This window comes from Triturus cristatus, chromosome 12, assembly GCF_964204655.1.
Source record: "Triturus cristatus chromosome 12, aTriCri1.1, whole genome shotgun sequence".
NCBI classification, from domain to species: domain Eukaryota; kingdom Metazoa; phylum Chordata; class Amphibia; order Caudata; family Salamandridae; genus Triturus; species Triturus cristatus.
This window is the reverse complement of record NC_140595.1, coordinates 306,127,070-306,152,387: the sequence shown is the minus strand read 5'-3', so window position 1 is coordinate 306,152,387 and position 25,318 is coordinate 306,127,070. Positions and strand designations below refer to the sequence as shown.

The 25,318-nt window shown below is 46.2% G+C and overlaps 1 protein-coding gene across 1 annotated transcript in view; it reads right to left on the bottom strand.

Annotated features, from left to right (window-relative positions):
• Window positions 1-25,318, bottom strand: part of LOC146775937 (uncharacterized) — a 1,457,164-nt gene that overhangs the window by 269,044 nt on the left and 1,162,802 nt on the right. The window contains exon 12 of the mRNA XM_085639461.1: window positions 22,858-22,909. Within this exon, the coding sequence (XP_085495587.1) occupies window positions 22,858-22,909 (52 nt within the window). The remainder of the gene's footprint in view (window positions 1-22,857; window positions 22,910-25,318) is intronic.

Here is a 25,318-nt window from a genome sequence, read left to right as displayed (position 1 = left end):
AGCGAATAGAATCATGTCCATCTTTTTCCCAGAGACGCCATCTCTGTGGCCCCTTTGCTCATCAGTACAACGCCTTCTTCCACAAAGATTGAGGGATTAGCTGTCCGATGAGAAGTGCATACTGGTGGAAGGAGGGCTGTCTGGAGAGGCAGCATAGGAAGGGCTAGCACAAACATTTGAAAATTGACTGGATGACCCAGTGATCCATTAGGATCCTCTCCTAATTGGTGGGAAAATGTGAGACCACCACTGGATGATGATGACTAAAAGGGGGAATCAGAGAGGTTTAGAGTCAGCAGAGGATGGCGGGGACTGAATCTTCATCTGCTGCTGTTAGCACCCCTTTGATCCAACCCTGACCGAACAAGAGTAGTACAGTTTTTGGGATGTCTCAGCCTATTGATAAGGTTGCCTCAACTGGGCATGGACTGTATTTGGGTATTCTAAAAATTATCTCTTTTGGTGGTGGAATTGTCTAGCCAGGGAGGCTAGGCCCAGTGCCCGAGTAGTAGTTCCGCTGCTTTTGAAGCATTGTAGGAAAAAGTTTGCCTTCACTCCTAATAGCCAACTGCCATTGAAGGCATAGCCATTTGAGTGCCTTGGACATTTCCAGAGGAGGCAGCGAAATGCATCCAAGTGTGCCTGCACAGCATGACAACTGTGTCCATGAACTAAGCAATGGTTTGAACATAATCCAAGCCAAACTTCAAATCTTTTTGGATGCATCTAGGCTGTCACAGACCATATCTGGATACAGTTTTTTCACATGATCTAGCAAATTGATCAATGATCAATGTAAGTTTTGCCAACTCCCATAATGCACACATTTTTGGCCAAGAAAACAGGTAGTATTAGTAATACGGAGGGCAAGGCTACCACAATCTAATGCTTTGTGGCCCACCGAGTAACTTATTTATTTTTATCTGGAGACATTGTGAGGAAGGCATTTTGTTTTTACTTTGAGGAGGAAGTTTGGACAACCAAACTTTATCAGTACGGGCAAGTAGAAAAAATGTGGCATTCATTCAGAGCTGGCCAAGGGTATCTGGTTATCTGACTTTGGACTGCTGGGACCGAAAAGGGTTTTCTCATGCAGCTATAACAGAGTGCAACAGGGCCTCATTGAATGGAGTCAAAGGCAATAAAACTGAAAAGGAGGGTTGCAAGATCTCAGTTAAAATGTTAGACTTCACCTAGTGGGAAAAGTCAATTCCAAGGCCTCAGCTGCACCGTATACCACAGTTATATATGAGAACAATTCCACCCAGGAAGGTCCATAAGGGTACAGGATGTGCCCTTATGGTGAAAGCCACTAGCATTTTGTAAACCGAGATATAAACCAGGATCAGCATTACAGAGGGGAGGTGGATTATCATCCTTTGAATAATTACCTTCTGTCCGGTCTTATTCTTAACAGGCATTGCGAGGGTTGAAGTCAGAGACGAAATATTCCTCCATCTGAGTGAATCTCTGAGCCCTACGAAGATGGTAGGCTCCTAGGAAGTTGTCTGCACAGAAGGAGGCTTTGATGAAAAGGGGCCTGCGCCCTGGATACATTTGCCACCTGACTGGAGGAGGTGGAAAATGTGTGTGTTAAACCCCTGGAACAGGGAATACCATGCAAATTTCTGCACTGTAAATCCCTACCCACCTAGTTAATATCCATTCAAAATGGGTTAACTCCAGTCGTGGCTGCTGCCTGGAAGCACCAGTGTTTGAGATCACAATAATTTTTTGTTTTTTTAAACACTTAACTCCCAGCCGGCTGGCCACCGCCTCCTCTCCTGCGTCCTCTTCCTGGTTTCTTGTAAAAAACAGGAAGCAGGAAGCGCCAGGGCTCCCACGCTACCCGCAGCCAATGACAATGCAGCAATGCAGCGTTGTGATTGGTCTGAGCACCGTGACACAGTGCTCAGCCTGGGCCTTTAGGGGTGGGCATGTTCTTCATGCAGTCGGTAATGCAGCCTGCATGGAGAAGGGGGAATGTTTGCATGACTGGTTTGGGCGTCCGGCAGCGGCGACCAAACAGTCTTAGGAGAGTTGTACCCTCCTCCCCTGCTCTTCAGCCCTGCCCCCCCCATCCCCCTTACGCAAGCTGTCGCAGGAGGACAAAATAAAATGACAATAACATTAGTTGTTAAAATGTAATTCTTTCCTTTCTTTTGCTGCTCCGAGGCAGTGGGGCGACGCGGAGTCGCTACTGTCAAACTCCTCTAACAATAGGTGAAATCCCATGTGGAGATACCGTCCGGTAAGGGTAATTCCGTCCATAGGAATCTTCGCATGCAATTCCACTTAACAAGTAATTAGGGCCCATGAGTGTTATAATGTCGGACAGGGTCCAGAAACAGTTCCTCTTGGCATTGATTCATATGTAGTAGATTCATAATCCCCCAGGTCCATACTCCTCCAGTTTCCTCTTCCTGGCTTCCAGAGTAATTCCCAGTCCGCCCACCAATTGAAGATTTACACCTTCTAAACACCTGCTACAGCCTGGGTCACTTTGCTGACTCATCATTTCCGAATATGAGACCTCAGACGCCTTTCTTTCATACACACCTTTACAAATGTATAGCAGATGGGTTATTTGGAAAGATGCCACACAGGAGACAAGAGTAACAATACCACTTTTCACTAAAGCGAAGAATATTGAGTCTAGCTGTTTGTACCAGTGGGTATTTAAATCAGGGTGTAACTAATATTCACCCAATTATCTTTTTGAATATTTAGCTTTTAATATTCTCAGACTGGAGCAGCAGAGGTGAAAAAAACATGTTCCTTGGTCTGGCGAGAGTAGGATGATCTTACCAAAATATGACAAACTGGAAGCAGACAGTTCTAATAAAACGCGAAAGACAAGCTCCTCAATCCAGATTAATTTATTTTTTCCTCAAACTCTCATGTTAACATAAAGGAGTCTTTTGCAGCAAATGTCCTTGTCTGTATTCAGAAACCCTCTGTCACCCCAGGCCCCGGCGGCAGAGTCATTACTCCGCGCTGGGAGATTTGCTATATTAAAGGACACAGGTCGTGGAGGTGACCCTTGATGGTTTCAGGAGACAAAACAACCAGAACTGTGACTGATCATTCAGCAGAGATTGCATGCAATAGCAGATGGTCGCGCCTGCTGAAACATACAAATGCTGCTTCATTTCCTGCTGAAGAGTGCTGACCCGATACCTGCATATTTCTGGGCACAGTAGTGTTTTCTGGCAGCTCTGTCTTGATCTTTCGTCACCCCTTGTAGCAGGAGGTCTTCATGCTGGTGTGTGCTCAGCTGAATGTCACCCCTATTATTATCAGAGGTTACAAGGCCCTCCGCCTTTTCCCATCATTAGGAGAGGCCGCTTACAATGCAGACTCGCTCATCATTAACTCGGGTCGGTGTTCAGCCGAAGCTCTGAGATCTTGCACCGGAGGTCTGGGCCGCAACCGTGGAAGCATCGCCGGCGGGGAGGCCTGGGTAGTTCACAGCAGGGACGCTTGTGTAGGTGTAGGTACAAAGAAGCAACAGCTAAGGCATTGATTAAAAGGAACTCTTTACTTGGGGTAACTCGTGATGAGCAGCAGGACACATGTATCCAAACTGAGACATCAGCTGAACTACTACCTACCCAAGTCTAAACACAATGTGTTGGTGTGTATGTGAAAATGAAACTGAATGGCGGGCAGTTTCGAATGCCCGTGTGGCCTGATTCATAAACGCAACATACACTTATTAATAATTTAGACTTTGGAGTAAGTTTACTACTTTTTGCTTATTCACAATACACGATTGTAAGTCCCTGCATAAAAACAAAAATAACAGTTGAAGGATCAGCACCACATAAGGACAGCCGTGGTACCGAAGCACCCTCACATAGAAAATAATGGAGGTGGGTATTAAAATAGGCCCCCATAGGAAATAATGATAAATTAAATTGCATCTAAGTATTTAAAATAGTTAAAAAGACCAAAATGGGGACGGAGCTTAGTCTCAAGCAGAAATGTGATTTGATAAGGCAACTATGCTGAACACACCCTTTACGGTGTACAGCTGGCTTTTCTTTGTTATCTACATGCTCCTGTTAACAAGGGCATTATGCAGGGGTGACTCAAGAATTGTGTGCCGAGGCTTACATTTGGGTGAACTGGGTGTATGAGGACAGTGGAACTCTTTATTTCCAGCTTACCAATGAACTCTATCCGTGTAGTTGTGGTAGAAGATACCATAGCCTGGTGCGAGCGGGTGCTGCCAGGGGACTTCATACCCCAGGTAAGCCGCCTGCTGCCGTGATGGCAAGGCAGACTTCCGAAGGCTCCACCTGATTAAAGCTGATCACCCCTGCCGTCCTGGATAGGTGAATCTGACTATTGACTCCAGTGAAAAAACCAAAGGCGAGCAGGCTTGAAGGGGCAGCTGCTTTTATTTTCTTCCCTCTCCGGCCAGTGGATTCCCCGTTACTTGGCTGCAGCAGTGGCCATCTTGGATTGGGACAGGCTCCCTCTGGTGACGTCATCTGACCCACAGGGCGCTGGCATCTTGTTTGACAGGGGGAATTTGCACCCCTGCATGAACCTATAATAGCGCCTAAGGGACACGTACTACAATGCTATCCACAGTGAGCCAAGTGTATGGCAATACCCTAGGGGGTACTAACCTCCTGTCTGCTTCAACTTGTCCCTGCCCCCAAACACCTTATCTGGCATTCTACAAACCATGTAGTGGGGCTGGTGCACACCTGCCTGCAACTGCACTGTTGGTGGACATTAATACAAATACAGTGTGTCGGGCCTCTCATGAGTGGTAAAAGGGTTTTGTGCCAATTCTGCTTTTCAGAGGCTTTGGTGGCCCAACCACACTCTACGTTGCTGGCCTTCTGATCAGACATGGCGTTCAACACCTTGGACTCAGTCTTAACAAGAACTAAAAGCCATTAAGCTGTCCATCACCACTATGGAACAGGCAACACTAGACAACACCAAAGAAATTAAGACTACGAGCAATCCTAGGTGGCTTTAAAATACAGTTTCCTGCGCTGACGGTAGACTAACTGACTTAGAGCAACGAGTAGATCATACACCCATCTGGGGCGATGATATATGGAACCTACAAAACAATAGCGTGGAGCTGGAGGACCATAGACATCAGGACAATGTCCATATATATACGGGTCGGCCCTCCACCGTTTACTGGCATCTTGGCTGCCAAAACTTTTATACACTAAACCTGACCACCCATTAGAGTTCCAGAGGGTACAAAGGCTGCGAGCCAGATGGGTGGCCACTACAGATAGACCTAGAACCATCATGGCATGTTTTGTTCACAACAGTCAAGCTTGAACCACCCTTAGGCTCTTCCGCCCGTATGGCCCCATTCACTACAAGGAAGGCTCAGTTACCATAATGAAAGACTTTTCTCTTGAAACTAATATCATCCGGTAAAATGTCTGACTCTCAGGCCCCACTGAAAAAAACAGACCTACGTTATGGCCTTTTGGACCTAGCTAAAATGATCATCATGGTGGATGGCAGGACTTGAGAATTTACCGACACGTCCTCTTTGGAATCTTTCATGGAAAGACTCGGAGAGCAAGTTATGGATACCTCACCAGCAGCAGACTTAAATAATAGGCTTTGGATTGACGGACATCCCCCCACCATTTGATCATTGATAAACATGAGGTTTAAAGACAAGGATTGTTGTCCCCCACACCTCTTAAAAGAGCAGCTTCACAAGCAACCTTCCCGGAACGCAAGTGAAAGACACAAATCCAGGTCCCCTTTGAAACCTCTACAGAGTGACAAATGATGAGCAGCTACAACTACAATTTAGCCCACTGAGGAATACTAGAAAAAACCCCAGCCTGGGGGCAGCCATGACGCCCAGGCGAACGTTTACACACTGGAAAGTCGATCTTACTCTATTTCCTTGAACACCGACTCTTTTGCACTACTGCAATTTCATGTTTTGAGAACCTCCAATTATTGTTCACACATGTGCTTGAGGGAATATCTCGTACATCTTTTTTCTACCCAATGACTCCCTAAGGTTTGGCAAGTGTTTCCTTGAATGTGAAAAGGATTTAACAGCTATTTGAAATGCAAGAAAATCTTGGTGTATTTAGTGACAAAGAATCCTGATGCAGCCTTGCACCAGGAACTCGCCTATGAGTTGATGAGTCTGAGAAACTGAAAAGGGACTGGGTGGGGACAGTGCTTTATACCGTGGGACTGCCCCATCTGGGGTGGTGTCCCTCTATGCGCACAATTGAATCAAACTTCATTTATTCATGATAGAAAATTCTTATGCTGTGTTACAGATTTCACATGTTGTGTCAACAACGGTGCCAACGGATATGAGGATATCCGTTGGCACCGTTGTTGACACAACATGTGAAATCTGTAACACAGCATAAGAATTTTCTATCATGAATAAATGAACTTTGATTCAATTTTCGTTTGAGAAGACTTGATAACTTTGTTACCCCACAGCGCTGTGCGCATAGAGGGACACCACCCCGGATGGGGCAGTGCAACTATCATTATTTACCGACCTTGGTTCAGGGGTCGCTCCTCTCGCAGCACGCCACTACCTGTTAAGATTTAATAACATTCAGAGAAAGAACTGGTGTGCGTGATATCTCAACTTTTATACCGTGGGACCACAGCCTTAAGAAAGGAGGTACCGCCATTTTATTCAGTAAGCGGGCCCTGGTCCACATTAGCAGCGGCTGGACCAAAGCAGATGGAGGTTTTGTCTTTGCAAAGATGACAATTCACTCTTCCCAATTTATGCTAGGTAGTATGCAAATGGCCCTAAAACAACATTTGTAACTAAATTGCACCGATTATTAGTGGATTTCAGACATACTAGAGTGATGTGGGGTGGAGGTTGGAATATCATACAGGACCCAAACTTGGACAGAACAGTCCTCCCGGAGGTAGGATGGATTAAGGACAGAATATCGCTGCTAGACTTAATGAAAGATCAGGCCCTGGTGGACCTATGGCGTCTCCTGCAACAAAGGTATGGACAGTACACATTCTATTCACTCCCACACCGTACAGAGATTAGAATTGATTATTTCTTAGTGGCAGGATCATCTTCCCTCACTCTTCTGACATGCAGCATTACTGAGCATGGCCTTTAAGGAAACTCTCTCATTTATCTTGAGCTTGACCTGGGTTTGAGAAGACCTGCTCCAGGCAGGGGGAGAATGCCAGTGTAAAAATGTAAGGAACCGCATGTGTAGCAACGTCAACAACAGCACTTGCAAACATATATGGCAATGAACAAGGGTTCTGTGGACTCTACGCAGCTTTCATGGGCTGCCAGGAAGACCTACATGCATGGCCAGTTTACGAGGGAATCAGCGATTCGAGGAAGATGCATACTGGAAACTAGGTAACAACTGGATTGGAGAATAAACTCTCTGGCTCCACAATACTGCCAGAATCTACCACAAGATAACTTTCAAACTTTGGCCTGGACCAAGATGAATCGCAATACCCTTTTGCTTCAATGGCATAGAAAGTACTGCAACAAATGGAACACCAACACTGTCAATTTGGAGAAAAACACAAAAGTTTTCTGGCTCTCCAACTGAAGCAAGAAGAAGCACAACACTCTGTACCTGCTATCAGGACATGGAGAGGAGTATCCTTCTACATTGCGCTCTACCGCCCTACTGATGATGGTACCCACTGGGCAGAGGAAGCATCATTTTTTAAGCGTGTTCATCTGGAAACCGCCATAATTGATAACGAGATACAGTATGTGATAAAGAGGAGCATGCCAACAGGCAAATCCAAGAGAGAGGATGGTCTACCCATCTAGTATCATAAGATGAATATTCAGACAGTGACTTCTTTGTTGGTTAATGTTTTTCAAGATATGTGTGATACCATCTGCCCCACATTCAATAAGGCCAACATTGCTCTTCTGCCAAAGGCAGATAAAGGCCTCCTTCAATGTGGCAGCTATCGACCCGTCTCCTTGTTAAATACAGATATAAAAATACTGGCTAAATTGTTGGCTACATGCCTGAAAAATGTTTTCCCTCACTGATTCACAGATCCAAGGTAGAGTTCATGCCAGTAGATTATCCTCTAATCACATGAGACTGTTGTCACACTGAATTTGGCAGGCAAATAAGGACCAAGTAAAAGAGTGACAATCTACCTAGGCAACAAAAAGGCGTTCAACAGAGTTGAATGGCCAGACATGTTCCGTACTTTACAAAAGGCTGGCTTAAAAAATTCTTTCTTTCGAATGATCAAACTTCTCAGCACCTCCCTGACAGCATCAATCATGTGCAACAGTTTTAAAAGGTTGTCACCGCTTTTGTTGCTACTGGCGCTTGAACAATTCGCTCTTCCACCTCCATTACGGGAAGAAACAGGGTAGTGGGAGGAGTGAACATACTATTGTATGTGGACATCATTCTGCTTTTACTCACTAACCCAGAAACTTTGATAACCCATCTCCTAACCTTGATTAAAACTTTTGACCACTTCTCAGACTACAAAACTAAGTGGGACTTGAGTGAGGCCATCACTCTTAATCGAACGACACCACCAACAACGATAGTGGGGCTACACTGCAAGTGGTCAAGCGCTACTATCAAGTTTTTGGGCATCCACTTTGGTAATGGCGTTATGCAAACAGCATGTAGGAATATTAAATCCTTATCCTTTTGCGACTGTCTCTGTAGTGTTGGATACAAACCTGTGGAATGATACCCACTAGCTTTTCCTTGTGTCTGCTCCATAATCTCAACAGGCTCATCAAGGACTGTGTATGGACCGGTCAGAAACCCAGACTTAAATACAGTAAGCTACATGTGGGCACAGATTCGGGAGGCCTCTGCCTTCCTGACATATTGCTTTATTATATGGCGCACCATCTGGCACACTTAGCACACTTCTACTCAAAGGAACTGGAATGACCTGACTATGTACTACTTGAGCTTTTAGTAAAAGTGCAAAGGGAGCACAATGCTTTCAGTTTGTACTAATTGTATATGAATATTCATATATATTTTTGATATTTTGGGGGCAGTTCACAAAAGGCACGTAGGAGTACGTAAAACAGTACTACATGGGTACTCTTTTACATACTCTCACTCTTTGTGAGAAGGCCCAAAATGCATAAAAGTAGGGCACTTTTGGCACTCAATCAGACTCCTTTCATAAGCTTTTGGGGGAGGCAGTCCACACTTCCCCATCTGTCATCCTCCTGGTCGAAGGGGGTTTCTTAGTACTGGTAATGGACATAAGCATCAGTTGTTTCTGCTAGAATATAATGAGTGAATGAGATTTGAGATTGTGCTGCAAAACACACTGCTGTCCTTATTAATGACTATTTAGTAAATACTGTGTAAATGTAAGAAAATGCCTCTTTTGCATGATCATCCCCAAGTTATTTTAATTATGCTGCGGGTTTTTGAACTCTGAAGATGCATTCACGCCTGCTAACCAAGTTGTAGAGCCATTGGTCAGACCCTTAAAAGGTATATGTCTGATTGGCTCACCATCAATTGCTATAAGTTAAATTACATACAAGTCCCTAGCATATGGTACCGGGGATACCTAGGGCTTCTAGGTTATGGTGCATATCAAGGACTACAGTATTGATTGTGCCACCACAAGTGAGACAACGCAAAGTGTGACTCCCAGACCGCCATTACAGGCTGGCAGAGCAGTTTTAAACAGCTAACTAGACTTTGCCATTTAAAGCAATGACAAAGCCCAAACTTTCCTTTTCAATACATATGTCAGCCCTAAGACAGGCCTGACAAGCCCAAAGACAGGATGCTGTATATTAAAAAAGTAGGATCTGTGTTTTCACAAGTCTTGACAGTAAAATCTTCACATTGTCATTTTTACTGTAGAAAGGGCAGTAGCCCCAAGGGCAAGTACAGGGTTACACACACGCTGACAACTCAGCAGTGCTAAGTTTTGAATGAGACTTCTAAATACTCCCTCCACCAAGCCCTTTGTATAAGCTTTAGATTGGGCACTCTTACCCTCGCTTCATTTACCTCAAAATGGACACGTGGTTCGGGGGGGAAGTAACCTCTGCCCAGCATGCAATGGGTGTGATGAAACGGATGGCCATCTGCTTTTTTTTGCCCCTTTTACTTAAAGCAGTGTAAAAGCTGGATTGTCCCCCTTCTACGTTCGTTAGGAGTGCGTCAGTATAGAGCCGCCCTGAGAATATTCAGTCTTCACCTCGCCCACCATCATGTTCTCGATCACCAGGTTTCTAAAGAGTGTTTGGACGATTAGGTGCAAAGTCATCACACACTAACCTTTAGGCTCGAGATACATTTTCTGTCACACAACTCTGCCGAATTTAATCATTGCTCTTGCACGTAGACTTTTAATTTTTGCATATGTGTGATTTAAAAAAAAGAGAATATCTTTCTATTTATGGCTAATAAACCATTATTTTATGCTATGTTTTTAAGATCTATGGTATTTATTTTGCTGTCACCTAAGTGAGCCCACGTTATTTTTTAAACGTTGCATTTTGTTAAACATTGTGTTTTTAACTAGGGTTATGTACTGTATTTTTCATTCTGATCTGTGACTTTTATGGTCTATGTCCGGAACAAAGTTTGAAACTGCAACTGGATACTTCAAAGTATCAAAAGAATGACTGCACTAAACCAAACTTGATGCTCAACTCACATTTAATGTAACTCTTGCACAAGTGACAACTTTAGTAAGTAGCCATTTTGTTGCCCAAAGTTTTCCAGTGACCGTTTATGGTTGCTATTCATGGGACAGCCTTCTGCCCTTCTGGTGGGAGGTGTGAATGACTCTCAGGAAGGAATACAAGGGCCTGCCATTGGAAGAGGCATGGCTTCTCCTTGGGAGGAAGGCCAAACAGGGCATAAGTCCAAAAGTCAAGCTTCAGTGGGGATGCCGCCTCTGAAGGCAAATGGTGGACACATATAAGAGGAGCTTTTCTTTTGTTCTTGCAGACAGATTGGCATCAAGAACAGAGAGAGGGAAGGCGTGGCCAAACAGATTTTTCCATGGGTGTGTAGTCTCAAGGTAGCCACACCTATGGGATAGACTATAGAGCGCCACACACAGAGAGAAGGGTTCTGCCACGTTGGGCTTGGTCAGAATAGTGCATTCTGGGCTGGCTAGATTCCACAATACACAGAAAGTCATCACTAGGCAGGAGGGAACCTAGTAGCCCATTGGCTAGTAGTCACCACACCCGTCAAGGACACAATCTGGCCATTAAAGTGACACCCCCTGGCACGCAGAACTCAGATCACATCTTAACTGAAGAGAGTATCGAAGAACTACCCTGCTGTTCCCTGGATTCAGCAAAGAGAGGCTGCAACAAGACTGGACTGCACCTGCTGCTCCTTGATCAAGCAAAAAAGAGAGGACTGTGCCTGTGGTGCCGTGCTTGAGGAAATGTCATCCCTCAGCCTCAGCCAAAAGAGACTCCAAGAGTCAGTTGTCTGGCTTCCTGTTACAGCAACAGGGCCACAAAAGCTGAAGAAGCCTGCCTAGGTGAGTTGGTAGCAAAAGTTGCACCCATGTATGTTGAACTCAGGAGAGATGTTGCAGTGCAGGTTGACTTCCCAGCAAGCAAGTTATCAACAGTTAAAGAGAACAGCTGATTTTGCTGTAACTGGAGACTAGTGGCAACTTTATTTTTGCTGGACTTCAACCTGAGTTCGAGGGACATTGACCCCTGTGGCCTAAGTTGCGCCACAGTGTTCGTGGGCAGAGGAGTAGACCCAGGAAGACCCCTGTCACCGGATCAGCACCCTTCAGCATCCTGTATCCCTCGCATCAGGACCACTCCACTGAAGCCTATGAGGGTTCACCCATAGAGCCTGGTACTGGACAGGAGACCGCTTTGACTGCGAGGTAACTGTTTAATGAAACCTCTTTGGCCCCTGTGACTAACTCCCTGCCGGGGTTGCTCACCTAACGGGAATAGTAGTTTACAACTTCATAAAAGTTTTCAACATTGAACGCTGTCCATTACAACAATTTAACTATTTATTGCGTTGAGTGAAAAAGCTGTAATTTATTGTCAATTTGAAAATGCATATCTTCGGAACTATCGCATGGTTGTATGCGGTTGAGGTGTTTATTTAAAGATAAAAATATAACCTACTTTTATAAATTATTGTTGTATTTTTATTAAGTCTTGTTTCTTTCTTATTTAAATGTTTTAGTGCTTTTTAATGTTTTACAATTGTTCCTTTGATAAAGCCTGACTGCTCAGAGCCACATTTACCCAGGGCTCAGCTAAGGTTTTTCAAACAAATCTGACTGGACTCAGTAAAGGTAGTGAGTTTATTACACAACAAGGTCTCAAAACCACGCCATATAAGAACCCACTTTCCTCACACTAACCAAACGGTTATGGCTGAATACTTTAAAACCACACTGTTATAACTCAGCACATACTGAGAGTCCTTACTGAGCCATATCCACCAAAACAACCCTCAGGTAGGTGCAGGTAGGTAATTGGTCTAATTACTAGCATATTTAAAGAATACATTGTTATTCATGCAGTTTCTTTTGAATAATAAAGTTGCCCGCAAGGGAAGTTGTATCCTTAGTTGTGTGAGTGCAAGCTTCTGTAGTGCAAAATTGTATTATTAGCATTCTCTTTTGGGTACAGTGTCTCACCTCTTATCTGTCATTGCATTTCACAGTTATCAGCCCTATAATGCAACTGAAGTCTGAACGTGGAATAAATGGAACTTACATCAATATTTTTTGGGACTTCACCTGGTTGTCAAAATGGCGACCATCATACTCTCTAATGTCCATAATCTCACTGCTCTTCACATTTGCCTCCCTTGTTCATGAAAGTGAATGCCATCACAATGGGACTGGACTTACTTATTGAATGAAATAGCAATATTATCCTGAGAAGATACTGCTCCAGAGAGATTCTCCCTAAATCTGGAATAATTAAATCTTTATGGTAGTTAAAGGTATTTTTACTTTTTAACAGGATCTGGATCAACTCTACACTTCCCGACATTAAATACTTGCAAGTATAATGTTACCCCATTAGACCCAGTGTAATGCAGTCTGGTGGGGCAGCAAGAAGCGATGAACAATTTTAGATGACATTTTACACTATAAATGTAACAGACAGCTAAAACGTGTAGTTGAACGGTTGCATCATGTTCCATTTGGTACACATCTGAGTCCTTAACAACTACCCAAACTTCACCATTGTAACCATGGCAACAGACATTAAATATTGGCCCTATGAACCCGAGCAACTGAAATGTAAACTTCATAATTAGGACTATTAGCAGGATCTGTTAGGGTGGAGTGGAGGTGATGATGAGGGCGCTGTAAAAGGAAAGATGCAAAAGATAGGCCTTCCCTCCCACTAGGCACACATGTGGAAGGGGCAAAATACCCCAAATATCTTAAAGAAAAGGTAAATGCAAGGTAAATTTAGTTTTCTAGTGCATAGCATTAGAAGTTCCAAAACACATTATATGCAAATCATATCAGGTTGAGGTTCTAGTTCAAGTGTAACATTCATATTGACAGAGAAGCTATGAAATGTACCCAAGTGAATATGGTCGTGCTAAGCTCTCAACTCTATCCTGCATTTGATTGAAATCTGTTGAATACTGGACAACAGCCATGGGGGCTGGGGTTGTTTGCTCTGACTGTCCTCGGATCCGTCCTACTATGGCTCTGCAACAGGGCCAAGCACAACCTCTTCAACACTTGACTCTCAGGGGTAGCCATGGCAAGCAGTAACAGGCACTGCAGGGAAGTTAGTGTGGGAGGTCAAGAGTCTCTAATCTCAAACAGACACTCAGCAGCACAGTGATGTAATTGTCCAGCCCAGTGCATTTCTAAGCAAAATTAAAAGTTTTTTATTACACAATACGACACAATATTATGCATCAACACTAAAATTGTCAAGTTCCTGAATTGTGGATGCAAGATTAACACAGCTAGAAAAGATGCCACCCCACCACTCTAGCTCCTTCTGCTAGGGTCTTTGAGGTATAGTAATTAGTCTCTTTAAGACTCCATCAGTGTTCAATCTCTCGCCCGATCTTTAGGGTGTTCGGACATCTGTTTGCCCTGTTCTATTACAGGCTGACTGGTTGTGTTCCTCTCCCGAGCTTGACAGTGTAAGAAGCAGGTGCTCCCTCTGCTCAGTGAGTTTTGGTGATAGTAGTTGGGCCACCCATGGGCAAAGAGATGATGGTGTCCTGCTTCCAGAAGCAGGTATCAGAGCAGCGACTTGGCAGCTTTGAGGCACTTTTGGCAGCAATAGCTGGGTCTAATCAGACATGCTGAGAGTTAGAGCCAAGGGCAGCCAATCAGTGCTTCAGCACATAGGGACAACGTGCCTTGAGGCAGCAGCTTCTTCTTCTTCTAAGTGGCATGGTCTGCACGGTACACTATAGGCAAGCGTCGGGGCTAGCCACACATTTAGTCCATTCAGGGCACCTGTGGTAGGTACTAAAGGGAAGTAAAAGCATTTATTCTTCTAGATCAGACTCCAGGTAATGTCCACTCATCTCTGGGACACTGGCTGTCAGGCAGACACTAGCTCTGGTTGCACAGTGCTCATCTGGGTACTCTGTGGAGCACAACCTCCTTGGTCAGAGAGGACTTGGAACTGGAACAATAAGTGGGTCAGAAGCTCCGACTCATTTCAGGTACAGCAGGCAAAGGATGTGTATTCTCAGTCAGCACTTTCAGAACCAATTTTGGTGAGTTCTCCTTTCATGTGTCCTTCTAAGGCTGTCTTCTAAATTCTACCTTTGGATTGAGTGATGCCCTTCACGGCAGCGTAATCTCCAGCTGGAGCACCCACACCAGAGCCAGAAAAATGTGTTTCAGTCTTCCCCTGGCTGTCACACCCACTCCTGACAATGATAAGGAAGAGACCCAAAAGGCTTGCCCTTTTCAAAAGACCCTTAATACCTTGACAACAGGAATTAGTCTAATTTAATTAATTCTAATGATTCCCTACCAGCCTTTTCCTGGGTCATGAAGGCCTTTTTAGTCCAATTAATATCAGTCTGCACAATTTTGACAGGGCATTCAAATATATCAGGACAACCCGACTCTTTAAAATGGGGTGCTATGTAATTCAGCCACAGAAATCTAGAGGCCTGTTCTAATCTTAGGCAATCTTTAACTACCATATGACGTAACTCTGTTTCTGATTTTAGCCAAACTGACAGCCATAACAGCAATAGATGCAGATTAATGATATCAGACACATACCATTGACCCAGCTCCTTATGAATTATAAATGAGGCAAAAATTTGGAGGAGAGACAATAATCGTCTTAAAAATTAATTTTCTACTGTTTGCAAGGTGGAAATATTTACATACACCTAAATGCCAATGCCATAAGAGGCTATCAAAACACATTCAGCCTAATGGGTTTGTCACGGGGGCACCACTGGGGGCACGGCTTCTGACACCCAACCTGAACGGATGGCTGATTGTTCCTTTACGCCTTGGCCACAGGACTGGTACGGGCCCTTTAATTCCACCAGAGAACCCCGTGGGGAGGAGCCGACTGTCTACACGACAGACCACGTCATCCAATCAGAGAGCTCGGGACCTGGTAAAACGAACCCGGAAGAGGAGAAGGGCGCGAAAGCCGGAGGACGAGTGAAGAGCCGAGAGAAGGAGACGGAGCAGGATCGAGTGAGCAGTGGAGAAGGAGAGACGACTGAAGGAGAGTGCGGAATCCGAGAGACGGCGCCGACGGAGCCAGGAGGCCAACGGATACGCTACTCGCCCCGCCACGTTCCTGGAGGAGCGTGGCTGGGAAAGGTACGTGATCGTATCTTGAGTCTGTCACAGTTACGGGGAGGGTCGAAGTGAATGAGACGAGGGGGGTCACGGGAGTACGGGGAGTGTTGAGGATTCTTTTTCTGTGGGTTAACCACGCTCAACCCTTCCAGCCTTCTCTGCCTACGTTCACCTCCTTACCTCACCTGAGTTGCACGAGTCGCACGAGTTGGTGGTAGTCCCCGGTGATCCCTCACAACCCTTTTCCCCCTCAAAGCGCCATTGGTCCCTACAACCCTACTCACCTTGTGTCCCTCTGTATCTCTTCCCTGGGTCCCGGACGGAGGAGGCGGAGACGGTCCCTACGGCAGAACCGGACGGAGAGACGATCCCTACAGAGGAACCCAAACCGGACATTGGCCCCTGGAGCAACAGACCGCATACTGAAGCTTAACAGAAGGACGCTTATTGAGCTAATAAAAACCCGATTCATTATCTCATCCGTGGGTCCCTGTCTTGATATACTAGGCGAACCACCCCCCCCCCCCAGCACACCGATCCTCACAAGTGGCGAGCCAGATAGGAGCCGTGGAGAATCAGCATCCGAAACAGGATGGAGGCCATCGTGCATCAGATGAAGGAAGGACAGGCCAAGCTCGAATGGGCGGTAGAGAAGTCGTCCAGTCAGGCGGAGGCGGATCGTGCCGTCTTTACCTCTGCGATACAAAACCAAGCAAACAGCCTGATAAAACTAGCAGAGGGACATGCACAACTCCTGATCACACTGGGACAGGGAAGAGCGAGTAACCCCCCTGGAACTGTGGTTCCTCTTCAGAAATACGTGCCTGGAGACGATCCTTTGGCGTTCTTCCTGAATTTTGAACGTGCCGCGAGGGCCAGCGCCTGGCCGGCTGAACGCTGGCCCTTTTACCTCGCGCCCCTCCTCACTGGAGAAGCTCAAGCAGCTTATCAGACAGTCAACCCAGATGGGACAACCGCCTATGCTGACGTGAAACAATATGTGCTAGATCGGTTAGGCGTGGACGACGAGACACATCGCCTGAAGTTCAGACAAGAGAGGGGAGCCACGGGTGATCTGCCAAAGACCTTGTTCTTTAAATTAAAGGGAGCTGCTGACCTCTGGCTCAAACCTCATGAAGGCAACATGAACGAGGTCATGAACAAAATCTATTTGGAACAATTCTTGGAGGCGCTCCCTTATGCCACTCAACGGTGGTTAAAACAACACGCCGGTCTGACCCTAGAACAGGCCATAGAAATGGCGACGGCTTATTCTAGGGCCCAGGGTCGACCACCCCTTAAAGAACCAGAGAAACCCAGCCGTCCCCCAATACCAGCGAGACTTGAGAGGAAAACACCACGACCCCCTCCAGAGGGAAACCGACCCCGACTTCCCCGTCCCGAGAATCCCCCTTACACCTCCCCCCAATGTTATGACTGTGGAGAGTGGGGCCATATAGCACGGTTCTGTCGTAAGAAAAGGGAGAAAGACGACGAACCCATGGACGTCAGCTATGCACCCCACTCTGTTCTATTCGCCCAGGAGTCAGGCCCCATATTTTATGTAAGTGTGACTCTTAATGGCAGGAGGGTAAGGGCTCTTCTTGACTCGGGGTGCAGACACTCTGTCATAAAGCGGGAATTAGTAACCCCTTCTTGGCTCATACCTGGTAAGACAGTACACATACGCTGTATACATGGGGATGTGAGGGAGTACCCATTGGCTAGGATCACCCTAGAGATCAACAACCATGTACAGTCAGATATAGTGGTGGGGGTGGTGGATGAACTCCCTGAATTACTTATAATAGGGATTGACTCCCCGTCGTTCACACCCCTCTTGCAAGCTGCGATCAATCCCAGGAAATATAACGTGTGTCTCACCCCTGAGCCTTGGGCGAGAGATAATCACTTTCGACTGGCCCAGTTAAACGATGCCAGTCTCACCCACGCTTGGCAGAAAGCGCGAGATCTAACGAATGTTGGAAATCCTGTCTATCCCACCTTCACAGAAAAAAACGGGCTGTTATACCGTCTAGCCAAACCTGACGCTGTTCCTCAACTGTTGGTTCCGGCTGGATTCAGGGACCAAATCCTCTTTTTTGCACACGCTCATCTTTTAGCAGGGCATTCCGGAGCAGAAAAAACGGGGCAGGCCATCCTACAACATTTCTTTTGGCCGGGGGTCTATGCTCAGATCCAAAAATATTGCCAAGAGTGCCAAATCTGCCAGAGGCGAAATCCCTATGTGCCCCCTCCAGTTCCGTTAAATCCTTTACCCATCATTGGGACACCCTTCGACCGTCTAGGCATGGACCTCATAGGACCTCTCCCCAAGTCCGCGAAGGGTCACCAGTATGCCCTGGTGTTGATAGACTATGCTACTAGGTACCCAGAGGCGTTCCCACTGCGGGCCGCAACGACTACTGCCATCGCACAGAGACTCGTGGAAGTCTTCTCCCGTATGGGCTTCCCACGAGAGATCATTACAGATCAAGGTACTCCTTTTGTGTCCCGGTTAATGAGGCAGGTCTGTGACCAGTTGCACATTAAACATATCACCACCTCTGTTTATCACCCCCAGACAGACGGACTAGTCGAACGGTACAACGGGAGTCTTAAACTTACCTTGAAGAAGCTTCTGTCTGGGGATGGCCGGCACTGGGACCAATTACTCCCATTGGCCCTATTCGTGCTTCGCAGCCAGAAACAATCCAGTTTAGGGACCTCATCTTTTGAGCTATTGTTCGGGCGTAAACCACGAACCTTACTCGAGATTACCAAGGACAGTTGGGAACGAGAGGGGTTACAAGAGGCCGAATCCCTGCTGGATTATACACAACAGTTACAAAACCGCCTCCATAAGTTGCGAGCATTGGCCCATACAGAATTGTCGGCAGCACAGGTCAAACAAAAAACCTTCTATGATCGAGGTACGAAGTGGCGGGAGTTAGATATAGGGGATTGGGCCCTGATACTTTTACCCTCCTCCACCCACAAATTAAAAAAAGAGTGGCAAGGTCCGTTTAAAATCCTAAGAAAGATAGGGAAAACTACCTATATTCTACAGCTGAGGGGAAAGAGGACCCAGATGTTCCACATCAACTTACTAAAAAAATGGTTGGGACCCCCTCCTTCAGGAGTTCATACGGTCTCTGTAATCACCCCTCCATCTCATACCACTCTAGAGACACCTGTCAATCCCGATCTCACATGCGCCCAATCACGAGAAATACGGTCTCTGCTGATGGACTTTTCAGACGTATTCTCTGATCAACCAGGCAGGACCCGACTAGCCGAACATTGTATCCCTACTCCTCCGGGGGTGGTGGTGAAACAAAAGCCTTACCGGATCCCTGAGGCTCGACGAGCCGCCTTTCAGGAGGAAGTATCCAGGATGTTGGGATCAGGGGTTATAGTACCTTCCCATAGTAACTGGTGTTCCCCCGTGGTACTGGTACCCAAGCCGGATGGCAGCATCCGGTTTTGTATTGACTTCCGCGCGGTGAACAAGGTGTCCAAGCAGGATGCCTATCCTCTTCCCCGGGTGGATGAACTCATAGAACGCCTTGGTGAGGCCCGATACATCACCACTATCGACCTCACCAAGGGTTACTGGCAGATCCCTTTGGCCCCCGCGGATCAAGAAAAAACCGCGTTCTCCACCCCTTCCGGCCACTATCATTTTACTGTTCTTCCCTTTGGGTTGCATGGGGCCCCAGCGACCTTTCAGCGGGCCATGGATGTGCTTCTGGCGCCACACTTATCCTATTCAGGGGCTTATTTAGATGACATCGTAGTCTTTAGCAAGACCTGGGAGGAGCACCTAGAGCACTTAGGGAACGTACTGAACAGCCTTCGTCAATCCGGGTTACATATCAACGCCAAGAAAACCCGAGTAGCCTTTCATAAAGTGAAGTACTTAGGGTATCTCTTGGGGGAGGGTCATATAGCACCCCAAACTGAAAAAGTGGCCGCAATCCAGTCCGTTCCCTATCCAAAGACCAAAAGGGATTTGAGGGCCTTCTTAGGGTTGGTGGGGTATTACAGACGGTTCATAGCCCAGTTTGCTACCATAGCGGGCCCCCTCACAGACTTATTGCGCAAAACCCACACCTCACCCAGGTTGCACGCCCCTTCAGTTCAAGAAGCGTCTGCATTCCAAGCACTAAAAGATGCTATTACCACCTCCCCTGTATTAGTGACCCCGGATTTCGACAAACCCTTTATCCTGCAAACTGACGCCTCTGGTGTTGGGATCGGGGCGGTTCTCTCTCAGAAAGATCCCGACGGTCACGAACGCCCCATTCTTTTTCTCAGTAGGAAATTGTTTCCTAGGGAGCAGGCTTATTCCACTGTAGAAAAAGAGTGCCTTGCGGTCAAGTGGGGGGTTGAGAAGCTCCGGTACTACTTAGAAGGCAGACCCTTTGTCCTATACACGGACCATGCTCCCCTCACCTGGTTGCAACGGAATCGCGGTCACAATGACAGGATCCTCCGCTGGTTCCTTGCCCTCCAACCCTATCAGATAGACGTCCAACATCGGAAAGGGGTGAATCAGGGTAATGCTGACTTTCTTTCTCGGTTCCCTTGTTCCCCCGATCGGGTCACACCAGGGGGAGGGAATTGTCACGGGGGCACCACTGGGGGCACGGCTTCTGACACCCAACCTGAACGGATGGCTGATTGTTCCTTTACGCCTTGGCCACAGGACTGGTACGGGCCCTTTAATTCCACCAGAGAACCCCGTGGGGAGGAGCCGACTGTCTACACGACAGACCACGTCATCCAATCAGAGAGCTCGGGACCTGGTAAAACGAACCCGGAAGAGGAGAAGGGCGCGAAAGCCGGAGGACGAGTGAAGAGCCGAGAGAAGGAGACGGAGCAGGATCGAGTGAGCAGTGGAGAAGGAGAGACGACTGAAGGAGAGTGCGGAATCCGAGAGACGGCGCCGACGGAGCCAGGAGGCCAACGGATACGCTACTCGCCCCGCCACGTTCCTGGAGGAGCGTGGCTGGGAAAGGTACGTGATCGTATCTTGAGTCTGTCACAGTTACGGGGAGGGTCGAAGTGAATGAGACGAGGGGGGTCACGGGAGTACGGGGAGTGTTGAGGATTCTTTTTCTGTGGGTTAACCACGCTCAACCCTTCCAGCCTTCTCTGCCTACGTTCACCTCCTTACCTCACCTGAGTTGCACGAGTCGCACGAGTTGGTGGTAGTCCCCGGTGATCCCTCACAACCCTTTTCCCCCTCAAAGCGCCATTGGTCCCTACAACCCTACTCACCTTGTGTCCCTCTGTATCTCTTCCCTGGGTCCCGGACGGAGGAGGCGGAGACGGTCCCTACGGCAGAACCGGACGGAGAGACGATCCCTACAGAGGAACCCAAACCGGACATTGGCCCCTGGAGCAACAGACCGCATACTGAAGCTTAACAGAAGGACGCTTATTGAGCTAATAAAAACCCGATTCATTATCTCATCCGTGGGTCCCTGTCTTGATATACTAGGCGAACCACCCCCCCCCCCCAGCACACCGATCCTCACAGGGTTTTAGGCATCACCTCTAAGGATGTATGACCTAATCTAGATGCAAAATCGAAAACAGATGCAATTGATCTAGGAAATAAATGTCTTCTAGACCTTAAAAGAAGGGCCCAACTGTTTGAGGAATTAAATGTCACCCCTAAATATGGAAAAAACTCTACTTCGCTAATAAGGCAATCCTTAGCACAAAATATTCTGGATTTTGTAGACCTTGGGCCTACTAGCATTACATATATTTTCTTAAGATTAGGGCCATGGTCCAGCGAAACCATAATACTCACAAATGAGTCAAGAAAATGTTGGAGGCCGAAGTTCTGGATAAAAGAACAGTGTCATCAGCACATACCAATGCCGGTATCAAACGCCCTCCTATCATTCGCATATCTTGCCCTGGACCAACTAGAGTATGTTCAAAATGACTGATATACACTGTATGGAAAAGTGGGGCAAGAATACATTCTTGTTCACACTCTGTTTCAAATTAAAGGTCTCTGTACATTTGCCTCCTTCACCATACCTAACCCTGGCAGACAAATTCTGGTGCAACTCCTGGAAAAAAGGAACAATATTTGCTTCAACTAACGTAGAACTCTTTATAAACCAAAGTGGATCCCTGTTTAAACTGTGACGGCCAAACTAAGATCCATAAAGACCAAATGAATAGCTCCTGGTTTGGCAAATGTATATTTACTAATAATTAAATGCAGATTTAACCATTGATCAACTGTCCCCAAACCAGGTCTGAAACCATACTGAACATCTAAGAGTATATGGTGATCAATGGCCTGCTCTGTCAGCCTATTTACAGCTAATTGCCCAATAATCTTCAGTACCAAATTGATTAAAGAGATAGGGCGATAGCAACTAGGGTTATCTTTATTTCCTTTTTTAAATATAGGGAACAATCACCCATGTGGAGCAAGAGTCAGGGATACCATGCCTAGCTACTGTGCTAATGGATAGTACATAAAGTGGCCCAAAGTACAACATTTGGCTTATTAAAGTCAAAAGGGACCCCAACTGGACCCGGGCTTTATTATTTTAAGTTGCAATAATGGCACGCTCAACCTCATCCACAATAAAGCAGATCTTGGTCACATATTCCTCAATTATTACACCATCAGGGATTGGTACATAATAAATTCCTTCAGAGTGTGGTAACTATGAACATCCCAAATTGCCTCATATTCTATTACCTATTTTAGTGGTGTAGAGGAGACAGACAAAAATTTTAAATAATCAAGGAATAGCCTCTCCCTATAAAAGTATGAGTATGAGGGATAAAAATAAAAATCTGCAATTGTAGTAATTAAAAAAGGAATAATAAAATCACAGAGAACAGAATCCATCATTTTACCCTGAGGGGCGTGTTTAGAATGTGGCTTAACACATTCCGAGAAGCTATTCCTGTTCAAGAATTTTGAAGTCACTTCAAACCTACATTTTCTTTATAGACAGTTACATGGATCTTAGGCACAGGGGTCTTTTACAACGTTCTTTACAAAATCAGTCTCACCATAGTTCCATTTCTAACTCAATGTCAGTCGCATCCAGGGAACAGTGTGAATCTGCAGAAAACAGAGATAAGCAGGAGATGGTGAGGTGAACGTGTAAACTTGAGAACAAATTGAACACAGGAAACTTTTCACGCAATATGAGTAAGAATGACTTTCTCAGACTCTGAAACATTAGGTAGATCGAAAACACACAAAACGTAACTTCTTGTGGTAAAATAAACATTCTTAGTGAACAAGAGGCTTTTCCTTAGCAACTGATTTAAAACCCTGTAGACGACAATGAGTACTAGATACACAAGCTACATAACCTGGTTCTGTAAAAAAGCAGTTATTACCGTGCAGAGGAAAATACTGATGGTAGCAGTAATTTAGGGATAAGCCAGGCTTTAAGCGAATAGAATACAAAGAACAGCTATGTCTAACTGGTTGCTAGCTCTAGAGTTGTCATTTAGAAAGCTTTTTAGTTGCTTCCATACAAGATTCCTTTCTATGAACAGGTATTCAGAATGTATAGGTACATTCTTTGGATTTGAAGAAAGATGAAGTTTGGTTCCAGGTTGTACACCAAGGAGTCTACTTAAATCGAGATCAGTCAATATGGACTGATGGATGACATAATGAGCAGAGATAGGAGACCCTGAAACTCCTGTTAGGGCTCATCCTACTGACCACACTCAGAGAAATCTAACATCACATCAGTCTTGCAATGAGCAGGGAATGAGCTACCCGAGGCTGGCCAATATTTATCCAAAACGCCCAGAGCGTACCTAAGTTTCATCACGGCCCCCGACTATACAAATTATCCACATTTAGATTCATTGCATGTAAATTTATCTCATGTAGATCTGGTAATATGACTGGGGTTCAGCGCTTGTCAACCAGTGTTGAACACTCACATTTCACATAAAGCCATCAGCCAGAATTATACCAAAACCACCAAACCATTGGGAGAGAGTCAGTTGTGAAAGAGCTAATTTTATCATCTCTTGTGTTAAAATTCTAACTGTCTAGGTCATGGTACACATTAGTTGCCTTGATTCCTCATTTTTGCTGGGACAGGAATAAGCAGGTTTTTGAACCAGCAATGAGGTTGTTTGAGGAGAGGTGTTGCATTAGGAATGATGACCTGTCCACACAATAAAGTGGTATTACGGAGGACTCACTGAATCTAAAGATAGAAGCTTATCCTTCCAGTACAGTGAGCAAAGTCAATTCACTCAGTGGACATTTGTGAGAACACAAGCTATGCTAATGATATAAACATGTCTGGGAAATTTAGTTGCTTCAAATTATTAGGCTCTGTAATAGGATAATAACTTGCCCCTTTCACAACACTAAAGTAACTGAAGAATACCTCTTAGAGATCCTCTAGAAGAAGCTTAACAGGAGTGAAGACTAGATACTTTACTGTGTGTTCTAAAGAAATTCAAATTTACATGAGAAAAAGGTTGACGTAAAAAGTAAAGATGTAACCACAAACGCCCAGGCTCATTTAGAAAGAAATTTACAAGTTAGAATTAGAATTGAACAAAATAGAGTTTACAACAATGATTTGATATTAGCAGACAGGATGATGTTATTTTTATTTAGCCCAGCACTGCTCCAAAGATTTTCTTCAAAATTGATACCTTACCAGTCCTGAGGAGCTACAGCAGGGGAGCCCGTGGAGCCCGTGTATACAGGCTCTCCACCACCGCTGACTTCACTGTTGCCGGGGAGACAGCCGACTACAGCCCCCAGCGCGCCTTGCGGCAGGGACGCGGTGGATGCACCCAGTTCGCGCAAGGAGGCGCTTCAAAAATGGCCAGGGCTTCCCGCAGAGCGAGAGACCTTTCCAGTCTGCAGGAGCTACAGCAGGGGAGCCCGTGGAGCCCGTGTATCCGGGCTCTCCACCACCGCTAACTTCACTGTTGCCTGGGAGACAACCGACTACAGCCCCCAGCGCGCCTTGCGGCAGGGATGCCGCGGGTACACCCTGTTCGCACCAGGAGGCGCTTCAAAAACGTCCAGGGCTTCCCGCAGCGCGGGAGACCTTACAAGTCCTCAGGAGCTACCGCAGGGGAGGCCATGGAGCCAGTGTATCCGGGCTCTCCACCACCGCTGACTTCACTGTTGCCGGGGAGACAGCCGACTAGAGCCCCCAGCTCGCCTTGCGGCAGGAACGCCGTGGGTGCACCCAGTTCGCACCAGAAGGTGCTTCAAAAACGGCCAGGGCTTCCCGCAATACAGAACGCACGCAGGCATGCCCTAGCCGCATCCGGGCGAAACCCTGGCTAACGCGGGCCCGTCTGCTGCCGGTCGTGGCAGGGCAGGGCCAGCCCCCTTGGCATTTGATGCGCTGTTCTGAACACTTGTTTGTATTAAAGAGTGACTGCAGCAGAATACAAACAAGGCAGTGTCAATTATTGAACCTAACTATTGAACCCGACTGAGAAGCGGTGAGATTCCACTACTGACTAT